Source organism: Corvus moneduloides, chromosome 14 (assembly GCF_009650955.1).
Source record: "Corvus moneduloides isolate bCorMon1 chromosome 14, bCorMon1.pri, whole genome shotgun sequence".
Classification (NCBI taxonomy): domain Eukaryota; kingdom Metazoa; phylum Chordata; class Aves; order Passeriformes; family Corvidae; genus Corvus; species Corvus moneduloides.
This window is the reverse complement of record NC_045489.1, coordinates 6,588,261-6,608,202: the sequence shown is the minus strand read 5'-3', so window position 1 is coordinate 6,608,202 and position 19,942 is coordinate 6,588,261. Positions and strand designations below refer to the sequence as shown.

At 46.4% G+C, this 19,942-nt stretch overlaps 1 protein-coding gene and 1 long non-coding RNA gene across 2 annotated transcripts; both read left to right on the top strand.

Annotated features, from left to right (window-relative positions):
- The first annotated feature begins 5,021 nt into the window (after positions 1-5,021).
- LOC116450971 lies at positions 5,022-8,899 on the top strand. The gene is made up of 2 exons (XR_004243030.1): positions 5,022-7,040; positions 7,223-8,899. It is a non-coding gene; the product is annotated as an uncharacterized LOC116450971 (long non-coding RNA).
- Positions 8,900-11,054: 2,155 nt separating this feature from the next.
- Positions 11,055-19,446, top strand: LOC116451172 (probable G-protein coupled receptor 83). Its single transcript, XM_032124331.1, has 4 exons — positions 11,055-12,196; positions 13,816-13,941; positions 15,320-15,453; positions 15,961-19,446. Exons 1-4 carry the CDS (start codon positions 11,819-11,821, stop codon positions 16,583-16,585), a joined length of 1,263 nt encoding a protein of 420 aa, XP_031980222.1. The 5' UTR covers positions 11,055-11,818; the 3' UTR covers positions 16,586-19,446.
- The last annotated feature ends 496 nt before the right edge of the window (positions 19,447-19,942 follow it).

The window sequence follows — 19,942 nt, the reverse complement described above, 5'->3', positions numbered from 1 at the left end:
CCTTAAGTGAAGCTGCTGCCCAAGTGCACGCTGCCCTCTCCATGTGAGCTCCTCCATCCACCTCTGTTGGAACCCAGAGTTCCAACACACCTCCCTGCCCGTCCTCACTCCCTCTGAAGATCTGTGTCAAAACAGATTGTGGCTCATGGTTTTCTCTCTACAGCCTTCAGATATATAGATATATAGTCTGGAAAAACTGGCCAGGATCCCTTGGCATTGCTAATTGCCAGTCTGAGAAGCCCAGTGGGTGAGGAACCACCTCTGGGTGGTGTTGTCATGACTTTTATGCCTTTTTTAGTATTCCAGATGCACAGTTCAGAAATGGATCCTCATGGGTCCTGTTCTGGTCCTCAGTGAGTGGAACCTGTAGACTTATGGCAGAACTGCAGATTTTAGGTGTAAAAATACCAGGTTTCACAGTTGCTTTATGAGGAACCTTCTGGGAAATCGATTGCTAGTGCTGTGGCTGAGTTACATGATTTCCCTTGGGTGAAGCTCTACAAAGATTTGATAAAACTGATTGCAGTGTCTCATTAGCCAGCAAATTCCCCAAAGGCTGATCATCCAGCAGAGCATCAAATTACTGTCTGCAGTGATACGGGATGGGAGACTAGGCCACAGCTTTTCATGCTTTGGGAAACTCAGATAAATCACTGTCAGGGTAAGTCATCATCTTCAGTCATGCTGAGAGCCTGAAGACTGTTGCAAGTGGAGAGGCTGTGGGGAAGGGTCTGGAATCATCAAGGTGAGCCACAGTAACACAGCACTTTAAATGCCCAGGGGCACCACTTAAAATAATGGTTGATGCCTGCATGCTGTGACCTCAGGGGCTGTAAGGAAGCAGCTGGCAACTCAAAAGGTTATACAAGGCTTTGGGAATAAATTGCTGCTGCTTCTTTATTTTCTAGGAATTTAAATAGCAATAGGTGACACTGACATTTTACCCCACATTTCAGATAGCATTTTCATTCTTACCCGGGGGACATCAGTGTTCCTGAAACACAAACTATATCCTAATTTGGGGGATTTTGAATAGCCAAATGAAATGGAAACAAGATTTTAATTTCTTCTCATTCCAGTTTCCCCAATATTACCTAGTCAAACCAAACACCTCCTCAGACTTTGCCCATATTCAATCAGTAATCATCAAATTCTTGTGTCCTGAGCCACATGGCTCCTGCACTTGATCTGTGACCTCTGACAGCTCTTTAGCTACACAGTCACGCTCTGTTAGGGCTTTCCTGTGAATCCTTTTCCTTAGGCTGCTTTGTGCTGCTTTGTTTTTCTGCCCTTCTATAACCTCACTGCCTCGGTAGTGCTTCATGACAGCGGCTGCTTTATGGGTTCCATCCCTGCCTATCCACCAGGATTTATCCCACTGACCACCTCTCCCAGCTGGTGCTGCTCTACACCCTCCATTGAACAGTTTTTTGAGTCACCTGCAACATCCAGCTTTACTGCTGCTTCTCTCTAAATGGTGAATCTCAGAAAAACAGCAAAATTCGTTTTATAAGTGTGTTGCCATGGCAATGCCACATCTGGGTCTTGTGCCTGTTTGTACCCGGACATCTTCCTGTAACCAAGAGTCTGGAATCAGAGAGCAGATGATGATTTTGATGGAACAGGGCAATAAGTCATAAAGCACTTTCTGAACATGTCCAGCACTTTTCTGGGTCTGTCTCTGGCCTGCCAGCTGACAGTCATGACCCAGCTTTCTGTAGGCTAAAGATACATAAATTACTAAACTGAATGGAGGAGGGTCAGTGGTTCCCTGGATATCTTATCTCAAGGTGATAGCAAATAAATGTCACACTGTGGACTGAAAGGGCAACAAACCTTGACTGGATTCGTACCTAGCACAACAAATTCCTGACTGCAGGGCATGATCCCACACATGACAGAGCTCAGCTGGGCCTCTCTGAGGTTCTGGTTTGCTTTGTGTGATAAAAAAGAATCTTTCAGCAGGTTGTCTACCTGTTCCATTTGACATTTTGATGCCAAACCTCTGTGAAGACAGAAGTAATTTGTTCTGTTCCTGCTGAGCGAGCCCCTTGCTGGCTCCTGGGTGTGTGTCACAGTGATATTGGCTGTGGCAAACGTGATCAGCTGAAGCTGTGGAGCACAGCGGAGAGACAGAATGTGAGAATTGATTGAGGGAAAGTCTGCAGGGCTTTGGAAGGAAGGAGGGTCGCGAAAGAGCCTCAGTCAGAAATGTGAATTGCAGTTTATGTGCGTGGCTGCTGCCCCGGCAGCATCAACCTCCTCTGTTTATCTGGTGTTTGTGGCTGGTTGCCCCAGCCCAGTGCTGTGGGTTCCAGGCTGGGTCACCACTCCCAGCCCTTACCAATGCACTCTGAAAACACCTATGTTTGTGCTGATGCTCCTCACCAACACCTGAGATGTTTTCAATGCTGTCAGAGCATTTAGCACAGATATTAGCACACCTTCCACGTCCTCTGTGTAAGCTCTGGGAATTTGGCTGCACAGAAAACAGGAAAAAATCATATTGGACAAGATGCTGACTAGTAACAGATGGAGCAAGGTGGTGGCCAGAGATTCAGGGCTGCTTTTGCCTCTACTTGGCTCGCTTTTCTGTGGCAAAAAGACAGAAGTAGTTTCCTTGACTTTTGTTTCACACACATGGGGACCTTTTCTGTGTTCTTGCAAATTTGGCTGGCTGCTTATGCTTACAACTGCTTCGCCCTCCAGCAGCTCCAGCTGCTCAGCACTGGCTCCAGAAGTCCCTGCCCAGCATGGGTCAAAGCAGCACTATGGATCAGGGGACAGAAAGGCATCCTTTGTGTGCAGGGCTGGTTGTTTTGCTTCAGGTTGACTCACACAAATGTTCCAGTGATTCAGAAAGAGGCAATATTTGGTTATGGAGACATTCTGTGCTAGGTCTGAGGTTCAGCAATTCAGGTACTGTTGTTGATAATTGAACCTTTGCAACTAATAGCCACTTCCACTCAGAGTTCTCAAGGTTTTTGAATATTATCCTGTTAAGTTGGCAGCAGAAGAGGTTTGTAAAACTGCCAGGCACAAAACCCTCTGCCCAGCTTGGGAGAAGTTTGGATGTAATCCAGGGCCACTTTGCTTCGGATGGACTATAATTAGAATTTCATAATACCTTCTGGAGGTGAGATTTATGTGCAAATCAGGTACACAGGCGCATAAACCCTTTTTGGCCAGTGTTAGAGGTGCTGTTGTTTTGAGTGTATGAAAGGAGACAGCCTGTTCCCAAATAGATTATTTTTGATCTTTCATGGGGCTATGTTCTGGGAAATTTAAGGAAAACACAAACAATACCATTTATTTCAAAGGGATCAGGATTGGAGCTAAAGACAGGACTAGCAGTGTCAACTTCTAAGCTACTTTTATAAAATTAGGTGCATTTCTCTGTGTTTTGGGTCAGTCCTCAGCACCTTTGGAGCTGCTGGGATGTTGGGTTTTTTTTTTCTCCCTTGTTTCTTTTTTTTTTCTCCTGTATTTCTCCCTTACCCAGTGTACCCATTCCAGAGTGAAGTGTAATGACCCAAACCAAAACACTAAGAAGTGATTGGAAAGAAACATGTCTAAAATAGATTATTTGACTCCTAAATTCCATCTTCCTTCTCTTCCTCCACAGCTGATTTCAGGACAGATGCAATTGCAGCCGTGATCTATTGATGACCAGAAGAGAAGATGTAAGCCCTCAGAGAAGCTGCCTGCATTTGATTAATGCCTGAGTCTGTCCAGCCTAAGGAGAAGGTCCTTAATTTAAGTAACCAGCAGCAGAAAATAAAAAAAATGTAGGAATTTGTAGTCTGTGTTGAAAACCTCTCACATAGGAAACCTCTCACTGACTTTTGTATTTCTTTTCAAATTCTGACTGTTAGAAAAGAGGTAATACAGTTTTAAACTTTATTTCTTTCTCTTTTTCAGTTATATCCTTTCAGACATTTCTTCCAAGCTGACAGCCCAGATACAATGGCAGTCTTTGGAGGAAAACAGTTATGATGATGACTGCAGCCCTGGTGGCATCATTCCTCCTTGAGATTCACCCGTATTAAAAGAAATGAATGACATTACCCTAAAAAATGTGTTCTGGAAGCAGGTGAGGTCTCATCAGGCTGCTTCATCAAGCAAAGCCTTTAGGGTAGTTTGACTCAGGCACTTTTTTCTTTCCCTAACACATGCTTCCCTGCACTAAGGAACTCCCATTCTCAGTGATTCAGTCCTTTGGAATGGCTTTATCTTTCAGAACATTGTTTTCTTTTTTTTTACTTCCAGGACAGTGAATGGTTCAGCACTTGCCAGTGGGTCTGGCTGAGTTGTGTTCCTTCTGCTTAACAGGGAACACATGAAGATGTTCTTGTCTCTTGCTTATTTTAGCTGGGTGAGGTTGACTTTTTTTTTCTTTTTACTCACTCTTGTTGCTTATGTTGCAGAGAAATAAAGAAGAACAAAGGCTGTCTCATTACACTTTCACTGCCAAGTAACTCTTCTGGAGTGTGTTTGTGTTTCTGGAATGTGGAATGTTGTGTGCTGGGGAGAAAACAAGACCAAATAATTTCTGGTCTGCTGATCACTGGCAATTTACAGTATGACAAGAACTTTAAAATACCAGTCACTTGGAGTTCAAAAAGTTTCAGGAAAAGTTTTAAAGGAGAAAGCAATTTACTGGGGAAAAGTTTGAGATTGATGGGGTGATGGGGTTGGGACTGCAGAGGTGCCTGGTGTCATCACTGATCCGAGGGTCAGCAGCCACTGGCAGAGCAGTGCTGGGCTTGATGCTGGGGACAGCAGCAGGGAGGACAGGTGCTGGCCATGTGCTCAGGCTGGGCTGCAGGAGGGGTCAGTGCACCCCATTCCGTGGAAGTATCCTGGTGGCCACGGCTCCCAGAGGCCCAGGTGGTGAGGGGGGAGTTCAGGCTGTGGTGTCCCAAGCTGCCCTGGCTGCCCTGAGCATGTGGTGGGCAGAGACCAGGGTTTGACCTGGCTGTTCACTCTTCTGTCTTGAAAATACTTCTATACAGTAGTCACCTCATCAAATTACTGGTGGTACTATGAAAAAACTGCAGTCCCCCCATTTCAGCTAGCAGGGGCCTGCCCCAGGGCAGGGTGTAGTGCCACAGTCCTGTATCCTGGTGCCAGCATCGGTCCTCTACAGCAGGAGACACACCGAGACCAGAAACCTGAGACTGAACAGGAAAAAGGACACTTCCAAAGGATTTTGTGGTTTTTCTAACATCTCGATCTTTAGGACCAGCTCAAACAAACATCTGTTTCTGGACACACATTCTGCTTCTTTTCTTCCCAGCTTTCTTTCAAATCCAAGTGTCTCATGGAGTCCCTCAAGACCAAGCTACTGCCACCTGCACTGTGCTGGAGCAGCAGCTCCAGGGCAGCCCATGCAGTTTGGGATGGAGCTGCCTGGTGGGAGCTGTGGGAACACCTGGTGCCGCAGAGGGAGTGTGTGTGTGGGGGGGGGGGGGGGGGGGGGGGATTGTTTCTGGTACCTGTCCCCAGCCTCTGCTCTCAGCTGGGAAGAATTGCTCTGAGTCCACCTCCTGCTAACCTTAACCCAAAGCCAAGCCCAAGGAGCAGCCGTTTGGGCTCTGATTTTTGCTCCTCCCAAGGCTCTCTGTTTCCCTGAACTGACTGCTGATACCACCCACCTGGCTTCCCCCAGTGCCAGGAAAAAGGCAAAGAGAAGAAAGGCTGGGATGTTATGGACAGAGGGTAGCAGCTGTGTAATTTTACATAACAGCACAATTTTGGGAGGTTTCAGCTGTACCCTCGTAACAGCTGGTTTTGTACACCTGATGGAGCCTGATGTAGTTGGTCTGTGCTCAGAAATGGGTAGTAGGGTTTAGCTGGGAAATGGTCAAAAACCCTTTAAAACCAGCTGTGCCCCTGCTGCAGGGCGGGCAGTGCAGCAGTTGGCAGACATCCTGCCAAGTTTTTCTCCAGCTACAGCCCTTGTTTGGAACTCCTGAGCACTGACATCACTCTTGCAGCTTGCCAAGAAGCCTTTTGGAGCCCATAGAGTCGGGAGGGCTCTCAGGAGGAGCACCAATGTGTCGGTGTGCCAGAGAGAGGTTTTCCTTTGGGGTGTGTGGTGCCTCTGTACCTGAAATTTTGGATGTTGAAAAGAGATGTGGGGATTCGTATTTCATCTGAAAATGTGGCATCTGGCATCTAAAGGAAATAGTGCAAGTAATTTTTTTTTTCTCTTGCAATCCAGGAATTGTAGTGAGTGCAGCTGGGCTGTAAGGAGAGAAAACAAAGCAGTGGCTAATTCTGATTTTCCTGGAGCAGTCAGATAAAGGACAGTTGAAAAGAGAGAAGGGAATGAATGCATGAAATGTTTTCTCATACTATGAATGCAAACTAATCCAAGGTGGAATAGTCATCAGTGTTTCCAAAACTTAGCCCCTGAAATATTTGAAGAAATGAAAAAGAAAAAATAAAATCCAAGAATGATAAGAGGCACTGAAAAAGGCTGTGAGTGCTTTAAGGGCAAAAGGATCCCACTGGGAGATGCCCAGGTTGGCAAGGATGTGAAGGGCGCTGTGCAGTAGATGAATGCTGGCAGGTGAAGGTGAGGGGTGATCTCTTGGCTGAGCTGCTTCCAGAGCAGACCTCCCCACACCTGAGACAAGGCCATTTCTGCTTCTCACTGTCAATCTACCACCACTCTCCTCCCTGAGGGACCCCTGCCCAGGGCCACCTGCCCTGGAAGCATTTACCTCCTCGGGCTCTGTACCAAGACCCCAAACTCAGCAACTGAATTCTGGGTTGAGAGACTGAAGTTGGAAATTTTGTTATTTTAGAGCAGCACTTGCTTCTGAAGGAGAAAGGTATTTTTAATTTTTTTTAAATTGAATGGGTTAAAATGGATTGTCCATAGCTAAAACTTCAGATTGTTGCTGATGACATTTATGTCCTGGCTTTCATTCAGACTTTCGGTGAGAAACCAGCATTTTCAGAATACAACCTGCAGAACACCACCTATCCTCCAGTTACTCTCTGCAAAAGAAAGCTGCTGCTGTTCATGGGTGAGTTTTGGGACTGTGTGTTCAGGGCTTGTGGCATCCCTGTCTTCAGAAGTGTTTCCTTTCAAATCATATTTTATCTTCTGCATCACTTATTCAAGGACCATGGCTCTTGATTCCTGTTTGAACATTTGTAGCTGCTAGCAAAGTCAAACTGGTTTTTTTTGGTTTTTTTTATTTTTTAGAAACCTCAAAGTAGTTTTTAGTCTACTCCATCCTTCCAGAGGAGTTTTCTTCAAACTAAGGAAAAAAGGCTTGACAGAGGCTTCCACAGCAACTCCCCAGCCTTTGCCAGCATCAGCTGGCTCTGGAGCAGCCCGTCTGGCTTTTTCTCCTGGTATTGAATCCTCTAGAAAGTGAAAATTCCCCAACATTGCCTGAACCAGGCAGTGCTTGCTTCCATCTCCTGATGGACCATGAGTGACAGTTGCCACGTCATCTCCCGTGTACGTCCTGTCTCCTTGGCATCTGCTGAGCCTTCTTTGCCAAGAAACAATCTTTGGATTAGTGCATGTCAAATTCCATCTCCTGAGCCAATAGAGACTCCCTTGGCTTTACTTTACAGTCATTTGATAGTCATAGGGAATAACTTGAAATTTTAGAACATAACTTTGTGCTTTCAGCTGAGAACAACATGCCGCTACCCTCCTCGAGCGCTTTGCTGTGGGTGCTACAGCTGGTCCTCGCTGTGTATCTGGCACATGGAATTAGAAATAATTGCAGGTACAGTAGAGAAGTCATGGTAAACCTCTCAGATACATTGTATTGAGCTTCATAAAGGCAATGGCCTGGAGTTGACTCTTCCTCTGGCTCTGGGGAGTTCTTCCTCCCTAGGTGAGGGACACTCAGCTAACCCAGACTGCTCTCTAGGACAGGACATGGTCCATTACAGTACAGCAGTTGGATCCAAGGTCATGCAGCTCCTCCCCTACGTTCCAGTTCACTGTAATTTATATGTCAGGCTTCACTGCAGAAAGACTGGTCTAGCGTATTCGAAGAAGTAATTTCCAGCTCCTAAGTCAAGCCTCAGGACCCTGGTCTCCCACACATGTCCTCCATTGTTCCTTCTGTCTGTCTGCAGCATGAGAATCCAATTACATTGCCTCCGAGAAAGCTCTGAGAATAAAAGCTAAAATACTCTTTCAAGGGGACATAATTGAGTATCTGGTAGAGATAGTCTGTGCTCAGCACCTTCCTTCCACATTTTTCCCCACAAAGAAGGCTTTGACTCAGGGAAAAAACAAAAGGCATTGAGACTGGTAAATTTACCACATTGAGAGTGGTAAATTTTATGTTTTTGCCTAAAAGTCTGCCCTCAGTAAGTGAAAATATTTTGTAAAAGCTGGATTATAGCTGCAATGGCTCTCATGTATCAAGAAGGAGCACGTAGTCAATGATGTGAGTGGGATGGCGGAACACGCAGGTGACCCTTGTGTTGCTGTGGGCTGAGCGAATCTTTCCCTCCCCAGGAGCCAAACCTTGGCTCACCTGCACAGAAAGGCATCGTGTATAGCATGGTTTTGAATGGTTAGCACCTGTCTGAATTACAGAACTGCTTTATTTAATGTATTACTGTATTTACTTAATGTATTACTGGACTCTGTAATCACCGTTTATTTATTAAGTCTTACTATCAAGTCCCTGAAATGTCCTGGAAAATGCCTGTGCCTGTTCGTCCCACATTTTCTGAGTCACAAAAGCAGGACTAGTCATTGCAAATGAAGAGGAGTACGGTGTCCTAAGTGCTCTAAAGCAAATATGAAAAAAGAAAGAGTTGCAGATTCATGGTTTATGAGGATTGTCCAGACTCTTATTTCTAACACACCTTTTGAGTGAAATAAAACTGCAGGGATTGGTCTATAGCTCTTGTTGTTTCTGTTATTTATCAAACTTGTATTTTAAGTAGAAAAGGGTAAACTATGAACCTCTCTAGGGAAGAGAAATCTTGCAAGAAGCTGCATGGTGCAACAGACACATCGAATTAAATTTTCCTTGTTTGGACTTGACAATTTCAGCTGTTGAATTTTCTCTCTTTGGACAAGGCTCAGGCACTGAAACTTCCTGTCTGCTTCCAGCTGCTTTCAGCTCTGAATGGCAGAGCAGAGACACTTTCTTTTTCAAGGCAGAAATCTCATGTTTGCACCAGCAGACCTTGGTTTAGGCTTTGCCAGGATCTGTGTGCTCCCTGCTTCCTGTGGCACAGCTCCCAGCCGGTAGGACAGGGGATTCTCTTGCAGGCTGGATGCTTTCTTGGTGGGTGTTCTGGGCATCAACTCTCTGTGTGTCCTGACTGCAGACCTGGAGTAGCACTTTAAGTCCAGCAGCTCTCACCTCCTTTCCTGATGACGTGGGAAGCCTGCACTCAGCACCAGGAGTGGAGCTCGGGAAAGAATGGGTGGAGACAAAGACAAGAAGCTAGAAAATGCACATTTGGAGCATGATGGGAACATCTGCATTAGGAAAAGTTTTAGAGCAGTGGTCTTGGGTTCCCAGGATTTCTCATCTGCCCTCTTGTGAGGTCTTTACGTACCTCATAAATATGAAATATAATTATCTGCAGGGACCTGTGGGGACAATTTTATTCACTTTTTGAGCTCAATAATCCAGTCATAAAAGCATTTTCTGTACATCTTTGTGGGAGCAGACCGGGACAAGCATTTGAATGTGTATACTCAGTGAGCCCATGGTAATAGCCTGGGGAGAAAATCTCCATTGCTATTATGATCTGCTTCATCATTAAATTCAGTCCAGTAATGGAGATGAATCATGTCTTTAGAAATAATTTCCTTAAAATTAGCTTAAATTCAGGTGCAAGTGCAAGTAGCCTTGACCCTGGATGATTTTACATGCTGTACAATGAGCGTGACAGTTGAGTTATCTCAGCTGCCTCTGTCAGGCAGGAAAAAGTCCCTGCAGAGAAGTATAGGAAAGATTCCATGAACCCAGCGAATTCAGGGACTTGTTCCCAACAGCCCCCTTGGCCTCCATGAGCAAAGGTAATAAACCATGGTACTGACGTGTGAAAATGCCTGAAATCTGCTGTTTTAATGTTCCCAAGGATCTGAATTTTTATAGTATAGCTCCGATTTCTCATCAACATTGATCTGTTTATGAGATTACATTAGATCACATTAGATCTGTTCAGAAGATGGATATGCATCTCAACTGACATTTCAGCAATCTGGCATTTCTTTTCAAAAGAGCACTAAAAAGGAAAATGCTAAATAATCTCACAAAACTGAAAGTTCCAAAAATTTGTGTCTCAAGTAGTGTCAAATGTGAAAGCCAAAAATCTTCTTTAGAAACAACGGGTGGCACAATTCACCTGGATGAGTTGGCAAAAGTACATTTCTCCCTCACTTTCTCTCTGACTGGGCGGAGCTAGCACCAATGCATGATGAACCCCAAAGCCTGCTTGAAGCAGCTCAGAATGTTTGCAAGTGAATAATAACTGCAGCAAATCAGCATGTGATTGCTGAAGTGTTTGCACTTGGGACAGAATAAATCTGTTCTGCAGGAATACGTGATGAGAGTCGCCCACCTCTGGCACTTGGGACATCTCACCACTTTGGGTCTGTGCATGTGCAGCCGGTGCTGCTCTGCCCCCTCATCCTCCTGACGCACAGCAAGGAAACGGCAGGGACTATGGCAAAGGGACCTATCGGGGCCATACGGCAAAGGAGCCCAGGGATGGAGCCCTGTGTGTTCCTGCAGCCTCTGCCAGGCTGCTGCAGAGATGCCAGCAGGTGCCTGAACACCCTGGGGCTCAGTGCAGGCCCCAGCCCAGCCAGGATGCAGAGTGCAGCCGACCATCCTGGGTGACCCCCATGCATGCTGGGCTGCTGCTCTTATTGTCTGATTGTGTTTCACTTTTCACTCTATCCTCTGCACCACATGAGAGCAGGAAGGGGCTGGGGCCAAGCACAAAGCCCTCAGATATTCTCTGCTAAAACTCTGGGATAAAGAGAAAGAGAGATGCCACAAAGTAGTGAAGATGCTTCACCCCCATGTAGCTGTTGTGTTGGGTGTCCAGAGAAGAGCAGAGAGCAGACAGAGGAAATCACAGCACATCCAGCCTCCATCTGTGTTTTGCTGCTCTCTAGATCTGCACATGTCAAGCTGTGCCGTTGCCCACGTGTGGGTTGTGATACACCTCAGGAAAAACGGGGAAGAGATCTGCCATTGGCTCCTTCCTGTGCAGTGTGTCATCTGGCAGCTGTGTATATCACAGGGAACACAGGGACCAGTCTGCTGCTGAGCAAAGCTGCTTCACTGAGTAGTCAGAGATACTTGGAGGGGGAAAAGCAAAGTGAAAGGCAGCCGTTGCTTTTTCGTTTCTGCCAAGCTCTGAAAACTCTTGGGAAACAGAAACCTGATGGATTAAGGACTGTGTGGAGAACCAGTAAAGCGGATTTCCAAGGATAAGTTGCAGATTGAAGAAGAACAGTGCCCGACAGGAAATATTCACTAAGATTTCTTTCTTGGTGCAGAGAGAGTGTTTGGGGATCTCTGATATTTCAGCCTCTAAATTAGCTTCTCTGTGGGGCACATATGGGACTTAAGAAGGAAAGCTGATGGGGAGCCCCTGAAGCAAAGGTGACGTGTGCCCAGCATAGGCAGAAGGACCCATTTATCAACTCTTTTCTCTAGTTTGTATCCGTGCGGCAGATTTTTAAAATGCAACTGTGTGTGTTCCCTCCTGCAACCACTGGCTCTCGCAGCTGAGCTGGCAGAAGGCACTGGCTAGTGTGCGGCTGGACCAGGGCTCTGCTGCCCCAGCCATGAGACAGCACACCTGGTTCCCCTTGCCATACATGCCCAAGCCCTTCTGGAGAGCAGAGAACCACAACACAACCAACTTCTTCTCTGCACTGTATGGCTTCCCTAACCAGTCCTTCTTCCACAGTGACTTGAACCTGGAGGACCTGGGGGACTTTGGTAGCGGAGCCAAGTATGAGGGCGAGTCCCAGAGCCGGACAGTGAAGGCACTGCTGATCATCGCCTACTCCGTGATCATCTGCATCTCACTGTTCGGCAACATCCTGGTGTGCCACGTGGTCATCAAGAACAAGAGGATGCACTCTGCCACCAACCTCTTCATTGTCAACCTGGCTGTTGCTGACGTGATGATCACCACCCTGAACACCCCCTTCACACTGGTGAGCCCCGTCCGGCCGTGCCTGCTGGTGTCTGTGTGTACCTGTCAGCTGTGTGCACTAGGATTGAACAGGCTGGGACCAGACTGGTACCCAGACTTTCTTTTGCCCCCCTTCCCCTTTTACCTTTTAGCGAGGGTGCAAGTCATGGCCCCCATCCCCAACACCCCCTGAGCAAGTGGAGCTGAGGGCCAATGCCTCCACCTTGCAGTCCATTGCAGGGGTCACTCTGCTGCAGCTTTCCCCCTCTGCCCAGGCAAGGCACAGATCTGGGAGCCCCTTTTGCCTGTTGATGGGGAAGGAAGTGGGGACAAGTTTGACACAAGAAAATCCAATTAATGGCTGGTTTCCTATTGAAACAACGTGAACCAGGTCAGTCCCTGTGCAACATCTTAGGGAAGTACTTAGGCTGCCACTGAGCAGTGTCAGTGGCATGTCCCTCCCTCAGCCACTACAGACGGTGCTTCCTGGGGCTAATCGTCCTTTTTTATTTTCAGTGACTAAATAATATATGATATAAAAGAACATTAAATGAATGAGGTGGGAAGAATTAAAGATTCATTTCTTGCCCTACTGTCATAGATGGTAAATGCCATGTAAACAGGACTTTGTACCTATATTTGACCCAGCACTCCTGTTCAAAATCCTCCTGCTTCATCCCTGCCCAGAGTGTTCTTCTGCCTTCCAAAAGCAGGTCTTGAATTAGCTATTTGAATTCACCCTTTCTTAAACTGGTGCTGTTTCTTTGGTGGGATTTCCCTGCCTTGCTCTGATGGGATTTGCATCCTGTAATTTGTTCAGGGAGAGCTTGGTGCCCTCTTGTGTGTTTGCACACCAACAGACACACAGTAAGCACGTGTAATTAAAATTTCTGCCAGCTCTCTCAGGAACGAGCCTTACACCAGCTCCAGAGATCCAGCACACTGCTCCAGTTCAGTCAGTACTGCAAGAGTCGCCCCTACAGGGAAATTAATTAGATTAATTGAAAACAAATTAGCTAGTCTTGACTAATTTTCTGTGTGGACAGATGCTTTGTAGTAAATGTACTTTACTTCAAATTAGCTTAATCTGCAGCAAAATGAGTTATATTCATTTGTAATTAATATTGCACAGTCAGGAATAATGAGGGAATGAGGCAGTTTGGCACACTCTCCTCTGCAGAGAAGCCACCATCAGTAAAGCCTCTCTGGGAACAGGTGAGAAATTTTTCCATGTATTTCTCTCACTAAGTTTGGAGACCATGCAGCTTTCAGCATCCAAATGTTCAAAGGTATATAACGTTTTCTGGGAGGCACCTAGTGTGCCCTGCAGAGATTCGTTGAGGAGTGGAGCTAAGGTTTCTTTATGTGTTCCAGAACGGCCATGGTAAATGTACAAATGTACACATGTACACAACACAGACAGAGCACTGCTCAAGCAGTGTTTGCACAGTGCTGTAAATCTCACCTCAGTTTGAGAAGGTCTTGGGCAATCACAGTTTCCCCAGGAAAAACTGAGGATAAAGCACCTCCAAAGCCTCAGAAAGCTGTATTAAAGCATTTCTTCCATATTGTGCACCTGGGAAGCCAATTTTCTTCTCTTCAGGTACTGCTCCTGTTAATCCAATGCTGTCTGTTCTTCAGGTGCGGTTTGTGAGCAGCACCTGGGTTTTTGGAAAGCTGATGTGTCACATCAGCCGGTTTGTTCAGTACTGCTCTGTCCACGTATCTGTGCTGACCCTTGCTGCCATTGCACTGGACCGGCACCAGGTATGTCAAAGACACCATCCCTATGATTGCTAGAAAATAGTTGTTTCCTCCTCAAATCCCAGTACCTGGAAACCTGCACTGTCTTGAGACTCAGGGAACAGAGGAGAGAACTCCAGCTTTCATGGCAGAGGACAAAATACCTGTGATTTTTACAGTGAGGGTGATGAAATACTGCAACAGGCTGCACAGAGAGGTTGTGGAGTCTCTGTCCTTGGAGACTCTGAAAACCTCAGGAGTTCAGTGCCAGGCAGCCTGCTCCAGCCCTGCGCTGCCTGGGCCATTGGGCTCGTAGGCTCCTTGCCCTCATCAGCCCTGCCTCGAAGCACAGTTCCACCAGAAGGGTGGGGCTAAGTGCTGAATTCAAGCACCAGCCAGCCCACACGTTCTCTCCACACAGATTTATGGGAGTCTGTCAGTTCTGACGCTTGCCCCATTCCTTTGGGATGCCTAAGGCTGGAAACAGTAAGAACTATGTTAACTCATCCAGTTCAAGGTGAGAAATTCTCTCCTTCTCCTCTAGCCCCTATACTTCCCAGCCATGAAAACCTTTCAGGTCAAGTAATGCATACAGACTGAAGGGTTTCCTTAAGTGAAACAGAGTTTCTAATTCGTGCTGTAGCTGATGAGTGCCGAGTGCTGGGAGGCCAGATCCAGCAGAGTGAGCTCTCAGGTAGAGTGGATTTCTCATAGTGCTGGAGCCACTGAAACGGTTGCTACCAAAAAGCAACTTCACATGATAAATGCTGTGGCTGGATGAAGTTCAAAACAAGAGTAGGCTCCACCTGCTGTCAGAGAATCACAGGGACTGCCGGAGCATAGATGAGCCACTTCTGTCTTTTTTATCACAAAGATAGAAGTGAGATGTCCCTGACAAAAGGGAAACCAACACTTGCCTCTAAAAATATTGCTAGTCCTGAGAAGTGCCATGGCAGACAGATACTCCAGGGGAGTTGTACAACTTGATTAAGTAGATATTTATAATGGGACTACAAACGACATGCATAAAATACCAAAGACTTCATCAGCCAAGAAATCATCTGGATGACATGATAGATCTATTTTTAATTATTGTTTCATTGCCTAAGATAATCCTCCATAGTCCATATAGCTCAACAGAGATCTCACCACCGTGGTCTCTGCAGTCATGCTGATGGGTCACACGGAATGTATTTCTCTGCTCAGGCTCTGAGCCAGCAGCAACACTCAATATGTGCACAACTCCATGCATTTCCCGACCCTTGTACTCCCTGAAGTCCTGTAAAGTGACTGTCTCTGCCTTTTAACACTGAAGAGATGTGGAGCTGCTGCTGACATGCAACATGGGGCTCAAAGAGTGACAAAGATGCTGTAAATCCTCAGGAGTCATTGTTCTCTGCAGGTAATCATGCACCCTCTCAAGCCACGCATGTCCATGGTGACAGGAGGGATTTGCATCATTGTCATCTGGGTTATGGCCAGCTGCTTCTCGCTGCCTCACGCCATTTATCAGACTCTGACAAGGTTTTATATTGGGTAAGACATTTACATATTTTTTGTTGTATGACGTTTACAAAGCCCCACAGAAACCAAGGGCACACCTTTCCATCCATGTTATTAGAGCAGAAAGGGTGGTGAAACAGAAGTTTCCTTCCCTTTGCACGGGTTCTGTGTCTGTCACAAAGGGACAATGACAATCGATGGAATTGCTTCCAGGCTGGTTCATTAGTTGTTTTGGGCTCAGAGATTCAGCCATGTAGTTTGGGGCAGGCACAGGGGAGAGGGCCTCCTCATCAGCAGAGGACACAGACGTCAATATGAATGATTTCTTTCTTTTCCTGGGGATGTGTTTAAGATGCCTTCATTGGAGCCAAAGGTCAAACCTAGAGTAAAATTCTCCATTGGAAGTGGCACCTGCCCATGATACTGAATGAGTTCTGCTACCTGTACCTGTACTGAAACCCGTCTGAATGTCTGAGGTGTTTGTCCTCAGATGTGTGCAGCTGGTAGGGGAATTGAGAGCTCTTTCTCTTTAATCTTCAGAAACAGCACCATCCGAATGGTCTGCCTCCCCAGCTTCCCTCCTCCTGCTGATCTTTTCTGGAAGTATTTGGACCTGACTACGTTTGTTCTCTTGTATGTTCTGCCCTTGCTTGTGATCTCCATCACTTACACCATGGTGGCCAAGAAGCTCTGGCTGAGGAATGCCATCGGGGACCTCACCATGGAGCAATACTATGCCCATCAGCGGAAGAAGAAGATGACACTGAAGATGCTGATGGTGGTGGTGGTTGTGTTTGCCGTGTGCTGGTTTCCCCTGAACTGCTACGTGGTGCTGATCTCCTGCAGGGCCATCCACAGCAGCAATGCTCTGTACTTCGCTTTTCACTGGTTTGCCATGAGCAGCACCTGCTACAACCCCTTCATCTACTGCTGGCTGAATGGGAGCTTCCGCGCGGAGCTCCGGTCCCTGCTCTGTGTGTGCCGGCCCAGGAGCATGGCCCAGGGCCACGCTCTGCAGCCCATCTCCCCACCGTTCCAGGATGCCAAGGCTGAGAACTGCTGGCACAAAAGAAGCAGCACATGCCAGAAGGCACAGACACCCTCCCAGAGGAACTCTGCAAAGACAGACATATCCAGCGTACATCCAATTGTGGCAGAAAGCTAAACCCTTCATCTGACAGCTGGGCAGCATCACATTGGGATTGCAAAATCATGGGGAAAATGGGTTTGGAAAGGCCTCTGGAGATTGTCAAGTCAACCTTCTGCCCAGAGCACGTGAGCTTCAATCTTTGACTGGGTCATTCAGGACCTTGTTCTCTCAGGTGTCAGAATTCTCTAGGGATGAACTGCCACCTGTGGGCTCCAGAATGAGGTGTGTTGAGTGAATTTTTCACTGGAATAGTCAGCAAAAACGAAGAGAATTATTTAACAGCACATGAAGCCTTTCATGGTCTAAGGAAACACAGGGAAGCTACATTGGTTATACACACACCAGCTGTGCCCACTGTGGCTTGATGTAAAGCTGTTTGGGCTCTAACTTTGTGAATTGACATTTCTTTAGCATAAAATCTAAATTATTTTCACTTTCAAGAATATTTTTTTTTTTACCAGTCCTCAAGAACTGTGTCCTTTGTGGCTTCCCTGCCAGCCTGGCAGCCCTTCCCCATTGGGTCAGCCTGTCTCTGTCCTGTAGTTATCCTGTGGGCAGCAGCAGCAGCAGCAATGACTCAGCAGCTGTGGAACTGGGGGTTCTGGCTTTTTCTGAGATGGAACCAGCATTGTGTTGGTTCCATCACAATGAAACAAACCAGACCTGCAGGTTTTCAACCCAAAATCAGGAAATAGAAGAAGTTTGACCTATGAGATGTAAACATTTATATGTGAACCTTCATGTATTCCCTGCTCAGTTAAACTGAGCATCTGACAATGTGCCACAGCATTCGCCTCAAGCACTGATCCTTGTGTTCCAGCTACATCACTGGTGGCAGGGTGCACCAGGAGTGCTGGTCCTGGTCCAAATGGTGCCTCTGGAATGCAAGAGATAGCTGGTATTCCTGGGGATGTGGGTGCCTGACAGCCGGCGCCAGCAGCTGCTGCTCTGGGGACTCACGGCAGAGCCAGCCACCGTGTTTCAGAGCTGGGTTTGGGTCACTAGTGAGAGATACCCAGTGGGAGCACATGGCCAACTTCAGCCTATGGCTATGAAAATCCACCAAAGTTGTGTTTTCCTCTTTCTCAGAAAGAATAACCAGTTTCTTTGTGTCCATTCTGCACTGGCTCAGCCTTTGTGATGGTAAAGTGTTGAGCTTCAAAAGACAGTGAAAAGGAAATGAGCTTCAGTCTCCCCATGCAAAATACTCTAAACTACACTTCTACAGCTGAGCATTTCCACCTGTACCGGCAGTGTGTCACAGCCGCAGACCTGGGTGAAAGGCTGCTTAAATCTGGAAATCAAGATGCTTTGATGGGAATGTATTTGTATTTCAAAATGAAACTGTGAAGGGGAGGAAAGAGTAAGAGCAACATGAATCTTGCTTTTTCCTAAACTTATTGTGGGAAGGAGGAGGACAAGAGCAGCTGGGACAGGGACAGGGACCTGGCATGGCTTGGGACACTGCAAATTCCAGTGACATTGACAGTACAAAGGCTTCAGGTCAGTGCTCCTGTCTGAGGGAGTGATCTCTTTTCCTTCACATCTGCAGGAATTACTCTGCAGAGGATATGCTATGGGGAGGAAATGGAATTAGAAAAATCTCTTCAGAGAGCAAATATCCAAGGCTCAGGTATTGGCTCTGACCATATGAGCCTTCGATTTGGTTCCACTGGAGTGGAGTCCTGCCTGAAACTGGCACCACAGAGGCAGTACTGGAACCTTTAATTTTGTCTTACAAGTAAATTACAGCATAAGCCAGACATTACTACTAAGTTGGGTGTTTTACTGTCTGGAAAACTGGGAGTCTATGACACTGCAAATGGCATTTTCCTAATATTACTGTCTGGAGGTTTCAATAAACAAGATGTTTCTTCTTAAAAAGTCAAACCAATTACAAATGCAAATAAACATTGTTACAGTAACTTAAAAACTTACTCTCATTCAAATGCTCTTCTCTTTACACTGGAAAAAGTCAGTGAGATTAAATAATGCAGTTTGCATGTGTATCCCAACCCACTCTCAGAGAACTGTCAAACTCCTTACTCTGGGCTAAATAAATCCAACAGAGTCTGTTCTTGCCCCTCATCCTTCAGCAGGAGAGTATGCTGGGTAAGCATCCCTCAGCCTTGTGCAGGCCAAGGTCAAACCCACAGGCTGCTTGTCTGACCATGGCAGTAGGCAGATGTCCCTCACCTGGCAACAGTTCTCCAAGGGACAGTTTGCTCCCAGTTGAAAAGCTGACGTTGTTTCCTCATAGCACATCCTATGCTGATCATTACACAGCAGTGCTTTCCTCAGTAGGAGTCTGCAGTCTGGCAATGTTGAGCTGCCTTAGAAAACATTGTTTCTTTGAGGTGATTGTTTTTGTAAAAGTCTGGCAAACTTCCCCCTGATTACGCACAACCTCCTGGATGCTCTTGCTTTGATACATGCTCTGTTAAAATATCTATGTGGTTGTAATACAGTAAGATTTGATCCACCAACATTTTTTGGGGGCTAACAGTCAAATAAAATACTGGTTCAGCACCCTCACTCTCCTCTGGGTTTTGTGTAACTTTTGAGTTATGAAAAGGAGATGATATTCCCTCTTACAAGAGGGTTAGCAAGAAAGCATAGACTGCTGCTCCTGGCAGACACAAATCCATGACCAAAACTTTTGTCTCCATGTGTTTTGACTTCTTTCAGCATGAAAAGCCCTTTGCACAAAGAAGTGCTGTGGTTACCCAGGTGGGGAGTCAGCTGTGGATGTGCCCCAACTGCAAATGCTGCTTCATTGCCATGCAGTTTGTGCAATTAATGGGTGGTCCCAGCAGCACTTTTTGCCTGGCGCCTCGTCCAGGCAGGAGTATGGGATATTTTGAGGTTTCCTTGAATTTAATTGTTATTCTCCAATAAACACTTCCATGAACAGAAGCACAGCCTGATGGATTCCTTGTGCATTTCTCCCCAGTGCTCCTGCTGGGATCCTCAGCCATCCTCTGGCTCCCTTCCCCTTGCTGGGGAACTCACGCTCTCCCTCACCTGACCGCGAGCAGACAGGGCAGGAACCATGCACAGCAAGCACTGCAGCTACATTAAAATAATCCCTTAGCATCTAAAGTGTTAAAACTAGGTGACTACACCAAAAGAAAATACTTTATTGTTCTCTCTGAAGAGCTATTTCTTACCTCTCCTTTTGAACAAACTTTCCAAGCAGAATAATGAAGCTGCTGCTGCGAATCCTTTAACCAGACCATATGAACTTTGTGCAGCTCCACAGAGGGCTCACAGGCTTTTTGAATCACTTCTGAGTGATTGAAAGGGAAGCTGTTAACTGGGTTCACTTTAACATCGCCCAAAGCGCTGTGGCACCCTCCAAATCCAGACCAA

Coding starts and splice junctions, on each gene's coding strand:
- LOC116451172 (XM_032124331.1), top strand. CDS start 11,819: ATGAGACAGCACACCTGGTTCCCCTTGCCATACATGCCCAAGCCCTTC. Junction 13,942..15,319: donor TTGCACTGGACCGGCACCAG/GTATGTCAAAGA, acceptor TGTTCTCTGCAG/GTAATCATGCACCCTCTCAA. Junction 15,454..15,960: donor CTGACAAGGTTTTATATTGG/GTAAGACATTTA, acceptor TTTAATCTTCAG/AAACAGCACCATCCGAATGG.